This window comes from Streptopelia decaocto, assembly GCF_964273445.1.
Source record: "Streptopelia decaocto genome assembly, chromosome: 1".
NCBI lineage: Eukaryota > Metazoa > Chordata > Aves > Columbiformes > Columbidae > Streptopelia > Streptopelia decaocto.
Window position 1 is genome coordinate 85,579,922 of NC_138663.1, and position 17,246 is coordinate 85,597,167.

At 46.7% G+C, this 17,246-nt stretch overlaps 1 protein-coding gene across 2 annotated transcripts; it reads left to right on the forward strand.

The window, feature by feature from the left end:
• The first annotated feature begins 1,527 nt into the window (after positions 1-1,527).
• On the forward strand, positions 1,528-9,713 carry LPAR5 (lysophosphatidic acid receptor 5). 2 transcript variants are annotated; one of them, XM_082052075.1, is made up of 2 exons: positions 1,528-1,823; positions 7,083-9,713. In XM_082052075.1, the coding sequence occupies exon 2, from the start codon at positions 7,412-7,414 to the stop codon at positions 8,522-8,524; it is 1,113 nt and encodes a 370-aa protein (XP_081908201.1). In that variant the 5' UTR covers positions 1,528-1,823; positions 7,083-7,411; the 3' UTR covers positions 8,525-9,713. The 2 variants fall into 2 exon arrangements, with proteins under 2 accessions (XP_081908201.1, XP_081908202.1); XM_082052076.1 differs by lacking the exon at positions 1,528-1,823 and adding an exon at positions 4,402-4,668.
• Positions 9,714-17,246: the final 7,533 nt, after the last annotated feature.

Below are 17,246 nucleotides of genomic sequence, written 5' to 3' on the forward strand. Positions count from 1 at the left end.
CCTTCCCAGCTTCCCGCATCCCTCATTCTGTTGGGTCCTTGCTCCTGCTTTCTGGAGTCAGCACCCTGGGGCAGCAGGCATGTTGCGATCTGCAGCATCAGGGTGTAGCCTCTGACACACACTCCAGTAATCTGGTCCTACCTGCTGCCGACTCAGACAGTGGTGAGGAAATGCCAGGGGCTGCACTGCTCTTCCCCACTAGCTGAGCCTCCAGAAGACAGCAAGGGGCAAAAGTGTGAGCCCACCTGGGCAGGGGGAGACCGAGATTGCAAGCTGATGCACCGAGACCCAGTGAGGTGAGTGAACCTGGCTGGGTGAGGGATGCTGTGGGGCAGTGTAGGCTCACAGGCGAGGCTAAGTGCCACTGTGTTCTCCTCTTCTGACACACACGGTAAAGCCAGGACAGCTCAGCCAGGTGTGTACATGTGTGTGCGGGGCGTGCAGGTTGCCTGGGAGGGGACAGTTCACAACAGACGGTGTCAGAGAATCTGTTTGCAAAGGGAGAACAACACCCCCCAGGTATATCTGCAAGCCTTCATCAGTCCCAAAGCCTTGATGGGAACTGAAGAGACACAAAAAGGTATGAGAACAAAGATCCCAGCAACTAGGAAGTGAGAAAGGGGGTCTGGTTTAAAAAAAGAGGCACTAAAAAGAAGCAGGGTGAGGTCAGTGATTCGGGTGCTATTGTACCCTCCAAGGATTTATGAGCAGCAAGAGCATATATCCCCTGGCGTGTCGCTCCCTAAATGAGGAGACACTTATGGCAGAACAAGGGAGGCAGGGAGTGAGAAAGTCAAACACGAGCAGCAGCAGCCAGCAGGCAGAGGAGCCTGCAAGGGCTGCAGAGAAAGACAGAGCCCACAGGCTCCTTCTCGGGGCAGCTGCTCCTGGGCAAGGACAACAGTAGGATTAGGAGTGTCCCCATGACATGTGTCTTCTTCCAGGTGTGCTGGGACTGGCAAGGCAGAAATTGGACTTGGAGGAACAGAGTGCCAGATGGGCTCTGCAGAGGGCCAGATCCCTTCCCAGCTGCACTTGGCAGTGCCACGTCACAGATGTCCTGCTAAATCAGCTCTTGCACTTTCCTAGTGCTGTGCCTCCTGCAAGACTTTATTGACAGGGACTGATGTCTGTGGCAAACACGCCTTCGCCTGCTGTGGGCACCTCTTCAGAGACTGGTTCTTTTTGAATCAGAGCCACACACCAGTGATGTGCAGGTTGGTCCCACCCCAGGCAGGGACTTGGCCCCAAAGTGCCCAAGCCCATGGGAGTGACAGGATCTGAGCCTTTGCACTGGCCAGAGATTAAATCAACTTTGCTTTCATTTCCTGTATTTCACTTCAACCTCCTGTTTTGCAATATTCTGGGGAGGGGGGTGTTTTAATTTTCCCCTGTCAGCCCTGGGGGGGTCAGAGTTAGCATGGGGGCAAAGATGAGCAAGTAGTTGGCACTATGACCCAGGGCAGGTCTCCTCAGTTGCAAGGGCACTTGGGTGTTCCTTCTTTCATTATTATGTTTGCTTTCATAATATGTGTTTTAGCCTATCAGCTTTGGATAGCAAAGTTCATGCTTTATGGCCAGACAAAACTGCATCAGGAAGTGAGAAAGGAGGGCAGATGAACTGCAGCACGACAGGCATAGAACCAGCCATGGCACAGTAGGGGACAGCTGTGATTCGGATGAGCAAGCAGCCAAAGACCTTGTCTGGCTCTGTTTTGATTCAAGCTGCTTGCAGTTTGGGTGTCTGGATCAAGACCTCTGCAGTGACAGCGATCGCTACCCAGCAAGCCTGCCTGCACCCTTGGGTCTACACCAGCAGAGAGGTGAGAGGGAAACATTTGGAGAGCTGGATGGTCTGGGCACGCTGGGCACTGGTCCCTGTGACCTGCTGCCCATGTGCTGCCAGACCTGACCACAGGGCACAGGGGAACCCTCAATGCCACTTCAGTTGCCGGGTGAACGAAGAGGTGCAAATCGCAGTGTTTATTCAAATGAAGACTTTCTTTGGGATCCTGTGATGCTATAAATGCACGGGCAGCCAGTAGAGCTTACTTGCCAAGGTGCTCTTAATGGAAGTCCTCTTCCATGGGAAGAAGGAGGTTAAACTTCTGAGGTCTAGGCAGTAGCACTGTGATCAGACCTTGTGTGTTAAATACAGGGGTCTCAGCTTTGATGCTGTGTACCTCTCATTAAAAACAAGCCATCCTAAGTCTTTCATGTCTTCACAGTTCTAATCACCATAATAATCAAATTTCTTAGTTAGAAAAAAGGTGAAAAGTGGGGCTTAATTATCACCTACAGCAGCTAAAAAGCATCCACATTTATGAAAAAATATGCTTTCAATTTGTAAAAAAAAGTTGAATGTTTTTTTTTGCGGTTTCGTGCACTCTGTTATTTCCTCTAGGTTTCAGATTTACTACATGAGCTTGTGCAGTTTGTATTTTCAGCTGCACTGCTCTGCACTCCAATGTCACATTCTCTGTCTGCATCCCCAGGGCAAGCCCCAAAGTCTTCCAGGTTTTAAATGACAAGTCATTCTCAGAAACACTGACCCCGCGGCATGCTCAGCAAGATTTGCTAGATGTCTTTTTCCACCACATTTCTCAACCCTGTGCGTAACCCTGTGTCCCACCACACCGTGCTCTTCCATCATTTTCGCAGCGGCTATTGGTGAGGCAGAGTCAGGAGAGGAGATGGATGGATGAGTCAGGAGGAGGGGATGGGGCCAGATTCCTTTCAGTGGTGCCCAGCGATAGGATGAGGGGCAACAGGCACAGACTGAAGCACAGGAGGTTCCATCTGAATATGAGGAGAAACTACTCTGAGGGTGACAGAGCACTGGAACAGGCTGCCCAGGGAGGTTGTGGAGTCTCCTTCTCTGGACACATTCAAAATCGGCCTGGACACATTCCTGTGCGATCTGCTCTGGGTGAACCTGCTTTAGCAGGTGGGTTGGACTCGATGATCTCCAGAGATCCCTGCCAACCCCAACCAGTCTGTGATTCTGTGACATGCCTAGGACCAGGCAGCAAGATGCCACCTTGGTATGAGGCTCTCGCTCATCTCAGTCCAGCACCCCATTCCAGCCGGGGCCCTGGGCAGCCGCTGAGCCCTTGGAGGAGGCACATGGCTGTTTTCTGAGTGGGGTGGTCACAGGAGGGGATGTGGGGGAGGGCATGGTGGTGCATTGTTTTCAACAGGCTTTTGGGGGTTGTCTGCCTATCCTCCAGCATCATGTTCTCCTCTCCCCTCCCACAGCAACAGCAGTCAGTGTTGCCCTCATCTCACACCTATACCAGCACCTCTTCCTCCCTCACTGGTGCTTTCCCTTCCTTCTGGTTTCTGCAGCTCCTTCTGCCCTGCAGCGGTTGATTACAGTGTATGTGTGCGTGTGTGTGTACACATGTACACATGCACATATGTTGTGTCTTTGTAATTTCTTCTGTGCCACTCCCAGGGCAAGAATACTAGTTACAAATTCATTTTCCACCTGAAAACAGAAAGAAGTATCTGGCTAGGTAACATCTGTAGTTTGAATTGCTCTTTTCTGTTCCTGCTGGGGAAAAGGCCATGCTCTCAGCAGATGGCTTTCAGGGCTCATGTTGATCTTCACTGAGAAATACAAAGATGCTTCCTCCACCTCCCTGGCCACATAAGGCCAGTCACCAAACAGAAAGTTCCTTCAAGATTTCAAGACAGCTTCTCTTAATGAAGAGGAGGATAATTCAGCTGTGGTACCATTGCCTGCTTACACAGCTGATGACTTGAGACCTCCCAGCAGCTTTCATGTAGAGCAGGGGTGTCAGACTCATTTTCACCGGGAGACACGTCAGCCTCGCGGTTGCCTTCAAAAGGAGTAGTTACATTTATACAGTCCTAAAATTACATTCGGCCCTTTGAAGGCAACCGCGAGGCTGACGTGTCCCCCGGTGAAAATGAGCTTGAAGCCCCTGGTGTAGAGCAACAAGTACTTGAGGTTCTTTTAGAGGCAGCCACAAAGAACATGGCCTGTGGCTCTCTGACATTAACCAACAAGGATAATCCAACCAGTTTAAACTCTTCTGTCTCCCTGCTAGCAGCTTGCTTCACCCATAGCTTTCCTCTTCAGTGAGGGACAGTCAAAACAGTACCTCCAGAGCTCTGTGAAGAAATGCTCCATCCCCACAGCTTCATCTTCCCAAAGACCGTGCATGTATGCATCTCATTTCAGGTCTCTCAGATCTTGATCTGTATCTGTCATGTCAGATTTGAGACTATCAGCTCAGCTTCAATAACACCACCGCTAGTGAATTCTTGATTCTGTGTTTCCATCCACCCACAAAAAAAAAAAAAAAACAAAATCCCCTCAAAAAGCCCCAATCTATTTTCCACTCTCAGTGATCTTTGCTGTCAACTTAGAACTCTCTTGTTTGGTATCTAGAAGGCTGAAGGGCTGGTATGTAAGGAAAGACCACTCAGGAAAAAAAAAAAAAAACGTGGTGGTCAGCAAAGAACTAAACAGATTTCTTGCACTGATGTTAATAGCAGGAAAGCCTGGAAGATTTTCACAGCAGAAACTCTCTTTGCAGGGAAATGCATCAAAGGCCTGTCTCTGATCAACGTGGTGGTAGGAATGGTTGTGGAGAAGCAAGATGCAGTGTCTGACACCACGTGGCTTCTACCCCAGAGGTCCAAAAACAACTGAAGGGTGAAATACCTGACTAAATGTGGTGTAGAAACATTTGCTTAAAACTGCTTTTAAAGGCTCACTAGCATATACAATTTGAAAAAACACTCCTTGGGAATTTCAGACCAAGGAGCTTGATGTCTGTGCTGAGCAAATTAGTAGAAGCTATAATAAAGGAAAAAATCAATTGGCATGCAGTCACATCTAATTACTGGGGAAGAGTCTTGATGGCTTTTATAAAGGGATGCTGTGCCTCACAGTCCTTCTTTGAATGAGTCAACAAGCACAGGAACAGTGACCCATGTGGATTTCAAAAAGGCTTTCAAAAGGGCTTTCACCAGTGGTGCTTAAGAAAATTTAGAGAAAATGTTCTTACCTGGATAAAAAGTGCCTAAAAGATAGGACAGAGCATGAGGGTAGATGTTCAGTTTTCCCAATAGAGTTCTAAGACACCAGTGCTGAGGCCTGACCTGTTTAACTTATTCATGAGGGATGAATAATGAAATAACAAATCTGTTGGAGACATAAAATTATTCAAGTTAGAGAAGATGAGGGTTGGCTGCAAAGAACTGCAGAGATTAAGAGAAATGTGAGTGACTGGCCTTAAAATAACAACTGAAATTTCATCTAGCTATGTGATGAGAAAAAAACAATCTGAACTGACCATTACCCTCTGCAAACAAGATCTACGCCTACTCAGCTCAGTGCATCCACATCATCAACATTGTGTATGTTTTGAGCACCCCACCACGGGTGTCACAAAGGCTGCAGCAGAACTGGAAAGGTTCTGAGAAGGACAACAAGGACAGAAAGGATCCTCTGTGAGGAACAACTGTGAAGACAATGACCCTTTAGCCTCAAAAAATAAAAAAGGTCGTTGGGGGGGGAATATGGTAGACATTTATAAAATCGGCAGTGATAAGGTGAAGGAGAATAGGGAATTTTCTTTTTCCACTGTGTCTTCCAGCACTAAAACTAGGAACTGAATCTAGCAGGTAATACTTCAAAAATGAGTACAAGGAAGCAGTTCTTCACCTGAGAATGTGATTAAGCTGTGGAAGTCATTGGCACTCCTGGCACTGGATCTTGTAGATGGTAAATTTTACACAGACCCAAAAGTAACAGGAAAAAAGTAATGAAAGAAATGTTGCCAGAGGACTACTGATTACAAATAGGTCACCTCTGGCTCAGGAAATCCCTGAGCTACAATATTTTGGAAGCAGAAAGAGAACTTGAGGGAGCATAACTACATGGTTGCACTGTTCTTATGCCATTATCTCTTCACCATCCACAATCTGAGATAGAATACTAGCTGTAGATAGACCAGTGATCTCAAACAGTATGGACCACGCTTACACGTTATATTCACTAGAGGTGGTTGTTGAATACCTCTTGATAAAAATACCTTGTTTGTGAAGACAAATCACCTTCACCTGACACCTTGTTGGTCTGGGCACACATGTTAGAGCAGGTCATGTTCTCTCACAGACTCTCAGTCTCACTCAGTCTCAGTCAAGACAAAGGTACTCACCAGTCTGTTCAGTCTGCAGTCATTGCAGGGGGGAAGGAGCTAGGGTGGAGTCAAGTCTGATTGTAGTATAATTCTTCTTATCTGCAATGGATATACAAAGTCCTGTTTCTCTGATATAAAAGAATACTATGCAGCTTTTTTAAAGTTCCTTCCAGTCAGCATTTTTCCCTCAAAACCCTTTCTTTCTTTCTTTCTTTCTTTCTTTCTTTCTTTCTTTCTTTCTTTCTTTCTTTCTTTCTTTCTTTCTTTCTTTCTTTCTTTCTTTCTTTCTTTCTTTCTTTCTTTCTTTCTTTCTTTCTTTCTTTCTTCCTTCCTTCCTTCCTTCCTTCCTTCCTTCCTTCCTTCCTTCCTTTCCTTTCCTTTCCTTTCCTTTTCTCTCTCTTTCTTTCCTTCTCTTTCTTTCCTTCTCTCTTTCTTTCTCTCTTTCTCTCTCTCTTTCTCTCTTTCTTTTTTCTTTCTTTCTCTCTCTCTCTTCCTCTCTCTCTTTCTCTCTCTCTCCCTTTCATTGTTTTTTTTTTTTTTTTTTCTGCTTACTTCTTTTCCTGCTTGCTTGCTTTCTTCCTCTTTTTCTGGAGCTGCCTTGACTACTCTCCCCATGTCCTCTTGTGCTGCCCTTTTCTTGTATATATGTGCTCTCAGCAATGACACAAGCAACATGCATTTTCTGGGGCTGAGCAATAAATGGTTCTGTCCAACAATTACTTTGTCTGTGCTCTGGCTCCTTCTGCCATGTAATTACTTACTTTTTTTACTGTCCATTTTTCTTAGTCTTTTGGTTTCTTTGTGAGTTCTTACAGCAGAAGCCATCATGGTGAGATTTTGACTTTTTAAGATATTTTCTCCTCTAACTTAAACTCTCCTGTCTTGGTCTTCCACTCTGACCAGGAACTGTACTGACAATCAACAACTGGCAATGAGGCTTCATTGTATCAGCAACCCCATAACCACTGGAAACAACTGCTGAACTAGAGGCAGAAGCTGACTCTAGCTGACCACATTACCATTCATGCTAGATGACCACTGACCAGCAATCCAAAGCAGCACCAGTCAAGAGAGAGATGTGCCTATCTACCTCCCAGCTGCAGATGAGGAGAATGACCAGCCCTTATCTTCTTAGAGGGGAATGACTTCTCTTGGTGCTTTTCTTTGTGCCTCCTTAGCCCGTGAGCAGGCTCAGCCATCTCAGCAAGACCCTCCCCTGATCCTCGCTGGGCATGTCAGCTTCCAATGCATCTCAGACATGCAAGGATTACAGCTTCAACCACCACCTCCTCCTGCCTGGATACATCCTGATATTCATTACAGGTCTGACGCTGAATGTGATGGCCCTATGGATATTCATCCGCTACCTGCGCCTGAAGTCTGTGGTGATGATCTACATGTTCAACCTGGCCATAAGCGACCTCACCTTCACACTCCCTCTGCCACTGCGACTCTACTACTATTCCAACCACCACTGGCCCTTTGGTAGCACTCTGTGCCAGGTCTCTGGCTCCGTCTTCCAGATCAACATGTATGGTAGCTGCCTCTTCCTCCTGTGCATCAACCTGGATCGCTATGTTGCCATTGTCCACCCGCTTCGCTGGCGGCATCTGCGACGCCCCAAGGTGGCAAAGCTCCTTTGCCTGATTGTCTGGGTTGTGATCTTCATGGGCTCCATCCCCACAGCCATAGTCCACAAGCAAAACCACTGTGAGGTACAGAACCAGACCATTTATCTGTGCTTTGAAAGCTTTAGTGACAACATGTGGCAGAATAACCTCTTCCCCCTAGTTATCCTGGCTGAAATCTTGGGGTTTCTCCTGCCTCTCGGCTGTGTGACATACTGCTCAATTCGGATCTTTCAGGAGCTCTGCAAGGACAGCCAGACAAAGACCCTGCGACAGCAGAAAACCATCCGTCTGCTTTTGTTCAATCTGGTCATCTTCATCATCTGCTTTGTGCCCTACAACACTACCCTGGCAGTTTATGGGCTGATAAAGGCCCATGTGATTGAGGTTGAGCAAGAAACACAGATCTCTGTGCGCCAAGTGTTAATTACAACAATGCTGTTGGCCAGCATGAACTGCACACTGGACCCCTTGATCTACTACTTCAGTACTGAGGGTTTCCGTAACACCTTTAAGAAACTGCGGCGGGGACAAACCTGGGACTCGGATACAGGGACTCTTAAGAATCAGATTGTGGAGAATAAGTCAACCCGAGACCATGCTGTCTCAAAAGTAAAAGAGTTGCCAGCCAAAAATTTTATCCGTCCTGATGAACCTTTGCCATCACTTTCTACTGCAGTATTTTTGAATGGGCCTATTGAGGACTCGGAAATATAACCATAGAAAGGTTATGCCATTGCTGAGTCACCCCTTCAATAATCACAGCAAGACTGTGTGAAACAGCCCGGGGTGACTTAGCAAACCGCTCGAGGGACCACAGCAGAACGTATGTGGGTGAACACGGTGATACAAAGCTGAAGGACGAAAGGTTGTTTTGAATAAACAGAGATGTTGGTGACATGGTCCCACCTGACTCTTTTGATACAGGAAACATAGTGGGAAACAAGGACTTGAAACAAACCTAATATGTCTAGGTCTGGTCAGCACAGATTCCTAGAAGGAGTCCATTCTGCCTGAGCACGTCCTGGCTGCACAGGAACATGAAGCAGTTCTGGGGATAATCAGAGCACAGATATAGTACTTGCTGCTGACAGAAGGAATTTAGTAATAATGACTGAGGGAGACTTTATTGTTTGTTTTTTTTTTTAACTAGGTACTTCAATTTGAGTCTTAAGTCCAGCTTGTCTTAGTTTTCTGAAAGGGCTGAAGCATTTATCAGTCCTTGTTGGGGTCAAGGAGAATAGCTGAGTGTGTTCACTACTCTTGCAGAAAATAGGTTCCTAATTGTATAGAAATCACTGATCTTAGTAGAACAATCTTTAGTGAGTATGTCAAATGTGCTTGTGCAACTGTATACACACACTTGCAGCACAGTGGCTATACATTTACCTAAAGCAAAATGGCTTGGGAAACACTGGTATACCTAAAAATGCACCCAGCATTTATAATGGCCCCAGAAAAAAAGAGAAGGATACTAATACTGTCATCGTTTCTGAAGCTCACATTGACATTAGTGGTTTGCATTTTCTTGTCGCTCGGCCACAGGGTGATTGATTTCAAGTCTGAGTGACTTTCAGTGTTAAAAACAAATGATGTCACAGAATGAGGCTGTGGTGATATGTATTTGCTTGCACTATTTGTACATGCTTTTTCAGCCAGCACTGTATGCGAAAGCCCTATAAATCTCCCCAGAAGCAAGAGATCCAGCTGTACACAGGCAGTTCTAGAAACCACAGTTATTTTCACTCCTGCTAGTGACCAAGAGTTGCCTTTCCACCCGTGCAGCAAGACAGCCTCACTGTGGCTTCCAGAAGGACTCAGGCTATCCCAGAGTGGGTCCGTTATGGCATATCTTTGGGGTTTTTGGAAAATGTTGAAGGAATAGTAAGGAGAAATGCTGTTCAGAGGGATGTCCTGGTTCTTAGGCTTCTGAATTAGCAATTAATCTTTTTTCATGTCCCTACCTCATGACTGCTGCAGGAATAAATGTATTGCAATGCATCATGGTTTTGTGTTGCAATACAGTTTAAGAGACACAGAGTTTAAAATTCATCTTTCCAGTCTCCCTCGAAGACCTTCTCTTTTACTACAGATGGCTGTAGAAGCAGGTCCTTGAGAAGATCTGTGGAAGATGATGAGCCTCTCCACAGAGAGATCCTTGTGCCACAGGCTGCCTTGGGAGACAGATGCCCTAGGCAAGCCAGCTCTGTCCCATTTCTCAGCCCATGCATCACCAGCAGACCAGCCTTGAAATATGACTGGAGATGAAGGACATCTAATGGTGTGTGAGAGATGCAGTGAGAGAGGAGGAGGAGAGTGTGTGGGGCAGCAGGTATTTCTGTTTTGAAAATTCAGGACTGCCTTGTGAATGTGAATCATTGCAGCTGGAGAGGAAACAGAGCTGTGTGCATGCCTTCTGCTAGGGTCTTATGTTATCTTTTTTTTTTTCTGGGATATATGAGGTAGTGGAGTGACACTGCAGAAACTGCACTGCTGTGTTTTGCCACATCTTCCTCCCCTTTCCTCTTTCCTAGACCCTTTTCCTTGTCCCTGCTCCTCTGGTGCTTTCTCCCTTCCCCAGACCTAACATTCCACACACCTGAGCATCAATCCAGTGTCTTCACTGCTATGTTTTCTTCCCTGTCCAGGTAAGTTGTTTTTTGTCTTTTCTTTTAACTTGGCTAGAGCACTGTCACGGATTCACAGAAAGATCTGGGTGGGAGGGGACCTCTGGAGGTCTCTACCCCAACTCCCTGCTCACAGCAGGTTGTTGGGGGCAGCAGGGGCTGGCCGTTCCCTAAAAGAAGGGCAGCTAAGAGCCAGGCATGGTACCAAGGCAGGAGGAGGAAGGGCCTTCCCCAGCAAGGGCCCCATCCCACATCCCCTGAGCAAGGCAAACAAGGGAATGGCAGCTGAGTTCAGCTGAGAATCCAGATAGTCAGACAAGTCTGTGGTGATGAGGCAGGTGCAAGGTCAATCTAAGAAGTCAGCATCAGCAACAGGTCCAGAGATTGCCAGACAAGTCCATCATGACAAGACAGGTCTCAGGTCAAGCCAGGAAATCTACCAATGCATCTGGATTAACACAATGCATGGTCAGGCACAGGCAAGAGTGCTCAGGCAGGAGCCAAGGGCAAGAGCACCAGCTTAAAAGCAGCTCCTGGGGCAGGGGGTCAGCCCTGGCTTAAGCTCCAGCAGAGCTTTCTGGAAATTCTCCTCAAAATCCTCAGAAGGAAGAGGCAGCCCTCAGCTGCATGGTCTGTGACCTGGCCCCAAGCTGAGCAGGGAGGATGCACTCAGGACCCTGAACTAGTTCAGGTTCCTCAGGGCCTTGTCCAGGTGTCTTCTGAGCACCTCCAAGGATGGAGGTGCCTCAGCTTCTCAGGGCACCCGCGCCAGTGCTGAAACATGCCCTTAGGAGAGGATTTTCCTAACGCTGCCTTGTTGCAAGTCATGGCTGTTGCCTTTTGTGCTTTCTCATGGCTACTACAAGCAGAGTCTGGCTCCATCTTTTCTTGGCAAGCTTGCCAAATATGAATGAAATGTCAGGTGGCAGATGCCACTCCTTCGGAAGAGGCTGCTCCTCTGCCAAAGTTACCGTATCCTCCCCCAAACACAACACAGAACTTCTCAAAGAAAAAAAAAATCATCTTCTCTTATAGTTTCATTCCTGAAAATAGCAGAACTATTTTTACCTGGAACATTTTATAAATATTCCACCTCCAGCAGAGGAAATTTTAGCTCAAATATTTTGACAAAACTATAAATAACTGAAAAGCTGATCTCTTAATGAATCTCATCAACAGTTTAACAATAAAGGGGGCTGCTGGTCATGCTACACACAGCAGAAAAGTTCCTGACTTTGGGTTTCTGAAGGCTTTCCTTAATTGTTATAAACACAATAGTGTGCCCGGCGTGGGGTGTTGCATTTTTCCTTTGGATTTTCAATATTTTTCAGCTTGCATTGTTTCATTTTTGAAGATCCTAGTCTAGCTCACTTGCTTTGGATTCTGGAAGGGATTTGGGGTGTTCTCCCTGTCTACCAGAGAGAATCAGTGTTAGATAGGTCTTCTGCGTTTTTGCCTTTGTTAGGCTGAGGTTTTTTTATTCCATCATGCGGTGATAAAGAAGTGAACACGCACGTACTGACTCTCAGTGAAATGAGTCATTTACCCTATCTTGCTTTATAGCTTCTGTTTAATGAGTATGTATAAAACAAACAACAACAACAACAAAACAACCAAATCTGAAAGTCCTAGGGTATGACGGTGTCCAACAATAACGATTGCTACAAAATGGAACCGCTTTAAAGCCTGTGTTTAAAACAACAGGAAAAAGCTACCTGAAGCAATGGTATTCAAGAAAGGAAAGTTAAATGGGAATGTAAGCTCAGCAAAGCCTTTTCAACCTGTGTAATTGACCCTCTACTTCCTACTGCAATAATTCTTGCGTTAGTATTCTTGCTAAGTACGTCAGGGGTAAAGGACACCATTCGCTGCTTGCCTGCACTTGGTGTCATCCGCAGATGTGAACATTAAACAAATGTCTTCTTTTCAAGTAAGACTAAACAAGTGAAAGGTCAGAGACATGGCAAAGGAGCACAAAATACTTATTCTGTTAATATATGGATCAGACAGGGTATCTGCAAAAATGTATAAATATATTAGGATTTCAAGTCTTTTGACTTCCAGAACAGATATGCCAGTCACTTCTGAAAATGGTTCCTTATTTGGATAATGTAGAAACATATTCTTATGACTGTTAATCGTGATCTTAAATGTATTTTATATTTTCTAGAAACATACTGATGCTCTGGGTTCTTTAAGTCAATTTGAAAAGATGTTTCAGAAGTCCCAGAACAAGCCAGACTTAATCTTCAAATTGTTTTTATTACTGCTTATATTCCTTCCACCGCTTGATGTATGTATGCTGTATGTCTCCCACTGCTTGATGTATCCCTCCAAGGAAACATATATTTTGTATTACAAATGCTCTGAGCAACTTAAGCTGTGCCTGCTCTGGGCTTCAGAGGTTGCCCCCCCCACCCCCTCCCCGCTGGAAACAGATGTCCTCCAGAGGTCCTTCCAACCTAAATAATTGTATGATTCTCTGACCCGATGGTTTAGATGCTGATCTGATATCCCAAGCATTTTTCCAGCTTCTTCATTATCATTCCCTTTTGGAGCTATTCTCGCTTGGATCACACTTTGCATACCCTCCCTGCCTTCCAGCTGCACCGGAGGCCTTGATCCCATGGCTGAGAGCAGTCAGGCTAAGCTTTGCTTTTCATTAGTTCTTTTTGAAGCCTTTCTTTCAAACTCTTGTACTCTGCAATGCTAACAGAATCTCAGCAGAGGCCAGGCTGATGCTGCACTGACACCACTGTACACCCTGCTGACCAAAATAATCTCAGGGTTTCCTTGCGGTTTCCCACATTTTCATGTCATCTGCTGTCACTGCTCTTACACTCAAGGAGATCTTTGGCTGTGGATAATTTTTTGTTTGGCTTGCATAGCAATACAGTGGTCTCTAAGGGGTCCCAAAAATAATAAGAAATAGTGTAATGTCACTACAGAACCTGCAATGCTGCTCATTTTGTTCGAGGATATTCAGGAGTATGGATGTGCTAAGGCCAGACATAGCTGTCACTGCTTTAACCTATTTCACTCAGACAGTAACCGTGACAAGGCCGCAGGGATGTAGTCTTCCATGCAAGCTGTAAAACCTAAAACCTCCCTGCCCTGCACATACTACCCCCTGAAGCACAGTCAGTCACTCTCCGCTTCAGTCTCTGAAATACAAGGGAACAAGAAAGTACTTTTCCCCAGGAGGGCAGAGGGTAGAGGGAAAGGATCAAACTTTTCACCACAAAGTGATGATGAAAGACCTTTCCTGACTCCAGGAGGGGAAAGAAAAAAAAAAAAAAAAAAAGAGAGAGAGAGAAAGAGATTGAGAAAAACAGTACAGACATCACTGGGCTATAAAGCAACCTGTCACTGTCACTGCGTCAGGAATGGACTCAGGTGTCCGGACCAAACCCTCAGCATGATGTGACACCTGGAACAGCTTGTCCCAGCTTCAGAGGGATACCTGCAGGGTTTCAGTCTCTTGTTCTCTGCCCTCCTAGGAACCCAGGACTGCCTGTATAGTGGGTAAGATACACAGAACCAGACGTAGCCAGCACTAGCTGAAATGAGTGGGGTGCTTTCACCAAAATTAATATTTTGTGACAAAAAAACTTTGTTGCAACCAACATAATTGTTTGCTTTCTGATTTGGGTGTTTTGTTTTGTTTTGTTTTAAATCTGAATCAACAAACGAATTTCCAAATCCAAAACAGCTTACCTATGATTGCAGCTACACGTCCCTCAGTGACCACGCACACGAGCACAGACGCGCTCGGAGCGTTCGGTGGTCGATACAAAGGGGAACACGGTCCCCGGTGCCCGGCGGGCGGGGCGGGTTGCACCCCCCGCCCCGGGGCCGCTGCCGGCGGGAGGGTGGTCCCGGGCTGGGCGGAGGGGGCGGCTGCTGCCGCCCCTCGCCGCTCCGCTGCGCTCCCCGCTCCGCCGCTCAGCCCGGCTCCGGCTCTCCGCGGCCAACAGCGGCCCCCGGCGGCGGCGATAGCGCTGCTCCTCGGGGCCGAATCGGCGGGTCTCGCCGGCGGGGGGCTCCCGGCACACGGCCGACGCGGGACCGCGCCGGAGGCACCGCCACCCCCGGGACCTCGGGGAAGGACGGGGACCTCAGCGCCCTCCGAGATGCCCCGGGGACCCAGCCGCACCCGCTGCACCGGGCAAAGCAGCGGGGCCGACCCAAGAGGACGCGGCCGTCGAGCCCCAGCCCGGCGGGGCTCACCGGGACAGGCACACCCTGCCCAGCCCGGCGTCCACGGCGGCTTCAGCTCCCCGGCCACCCCGGGCGGGCTGGGAACGAGTGGGACCCCGTGTCCGCGGGGCGTTCCTGGCCGGCACTTCCACCCGGGAGGCTCGTTCCCAGGACTGCGGCCGTCAGGGCTGATCGCCCTGCGTTATCATGCAGCAGGGCACGGCCCTGTGTCTTGCTCTCTCCTCCTCTCAAGCCCGCGCAGCCTTTGGGAAAAAGCAGTTTTTTAAAAAAAAAAAAAAAAAAAAAAAAAAAAAAAAAAAAAGTGGTAGTAAAGAGAAGCAGCTGTAAAACAGAAGGAATTAAAGATGTGAGTGCTTCTTCCCCGGCACCAAGGTGGGGAGGGAAGTTAATTTTGTTGTCAGGACAGCAACACCCCATTACAAGATGAAGAATAGAGAAGCAGCAACAATAAAAGCATTTTAAAGGAATCTTGCCCTCATGGGGCAAGACAGGCCAGTGTCTTCTGTGAGAGTTTTACCTGATCAGAGCCTGGCAAATGCTGAACTTGCACATTTAGGGAGCCCTAAGATAAATTAAAAAGACACAACAAAAAAAGGTTTTGAAGCTCTGCACTTTGGGTTCAGAAATGCCACACTTGGTTTTCTCCTTGTGGGCTCCTGGTGTATAGGTGTCACGGTTGTCCTTGGTTACACAATGACAGATTGTTTTCTCCACGAAGTCCCTTCTTTGTTCCCTGCGTAGGAAGAACACGGCTCACAGAAAGAGAATAAAAAGTAGCTATTTGCTTTTTTTTTTTTTCCTTCCACATGACATATACAAATCCATCAGCTGTTTACTGCACATATCTGAACTCCATTCTGCAAACAGGGCTACTGATCTTCTCATGCTTTTCTGTGGTATTTATCATTACCACATCCAACAGCTTCATAAATTTGATTTAACTTCTTTCACAAGGGGCCCATAAGCCAATATGATATTATTACTATTTTATAGGCAGGAAACTTAGCAGCTAAAATGTACGTTCTGAATTACTCTGGATGTCACTTTTCAGAGTGCTATATAGCACATTTAAGTTATTTGCCTCGCTTCTACTGATTTCAGTCACAAATACAAGACCTAAGAAATTCTACCAATCAAACACCAAAGTCTCAAGCTGAGAACCTTTGCAAGAAGGGGCAAAAGAGTGGTGGGTTTTGGTGACAATTTAGTGCATATGCTGATGCCCAGTGTCACCTGGGGCCTCTGGGGCAAAGGCACGGGCTGCAAAGGTGGTGGCAAGGGGTTCACAAACACTGTGTGGTGAGGAGATGGATTTTTTCAGATGCTTCTATATCAGCATGCGACATCTAGATAATGAGCAAGGGGAATTAGACGTTCTCATTGATGAGCATGCATTTGATATAATTAGCATTACAAAAAACCCAGTGGGACAATTTGCATGATTGCAGTGCTCGACTCTCTGGTTACGGGTATGGACTATTCAGAGGGGAGAGGGAGGTTAAAAAAAAAAGAAGTGTTGGGGAAACATGCTGCTGTGTCTTAAGGAGAGCAGTTGCTGCTGTGCAGCCACTAAAAGCCTCGCAGTGTGCCCAGCAGGCTGCCGAGCTGGAGGGGCAAGAGGGGCGGTGGGAATGCTATCAGAGACCTGAATCTGGGAGATGTGCAACAGTCTCCTGCAGCCATAGCAAGGATGCCTCATTAGTGCTTGGTGAAATTATTGGTGATAATTTGTAAGCAGAGAAAAGATCAGCACTGCCACAAGCTGGCTTGGTTTTGGAGTGCATTGAGACGGGTAATTGTTGGCCTGGGAATCAGAGGTTGTCTTCTTAACCTGGTTGCCTTATTTGCACATCTGGAGCATAACCTGAACCACCAATACACACACACTTGGTGCTCCAAAAGGACCTGCCTCTGGAGGAGGGAAGTGATGTGGGGAACTAGGAAAAACACAGTGACAGACAGCAAAATACCCGTGAGATCTGGCAGCTGGCTACATGAAGTTTATTACCTAGCCAAAGGGCTCACAGCTATAATCAATGGGAAAATGCCATCTTAGTTCAAACATAATACAAGCGAGAAATTTAGAAAGTAAAAGGGTAAGATGGATAAAAAGGTGACATGGGTCATTCTGCACTTTGTACTTTCTAATGGTGAGGGAAAGCAAAGCCAGTGTGTGAGACACTGTGACTTGGAAGAATTGAATACAGGAGAAGCAATAGGAAAATTCTCTGGATACTTAATTTAGAAATGGTATTTACTGACTTTAACTGTTTCAGGGTAACTGCCAGGAGCAATATATCATCAATCAGATAAGTAGATCATTGCCACAGGCAGGATGACATCAATGCTTCAAAAGGAGATGGTCAGGCTCATCACTTGAGCTATTTTTGAAGTTTGGGAGGCTCCCATCATACATACAACTCTCCATTTTGCTTTCTTCAAACCTGACCTTGTGCTCCTCCGTTCCCTCCATGCTGTCCTTCCTCGTGTCATTTTCTAGACACACAGTCTGAAAGTACTAAGAAAAACTACTCTCCCAAAAACCTTAGGCTCTTTGCATCAGAAACATAATTCAGCTGGGAGAGCAGCTT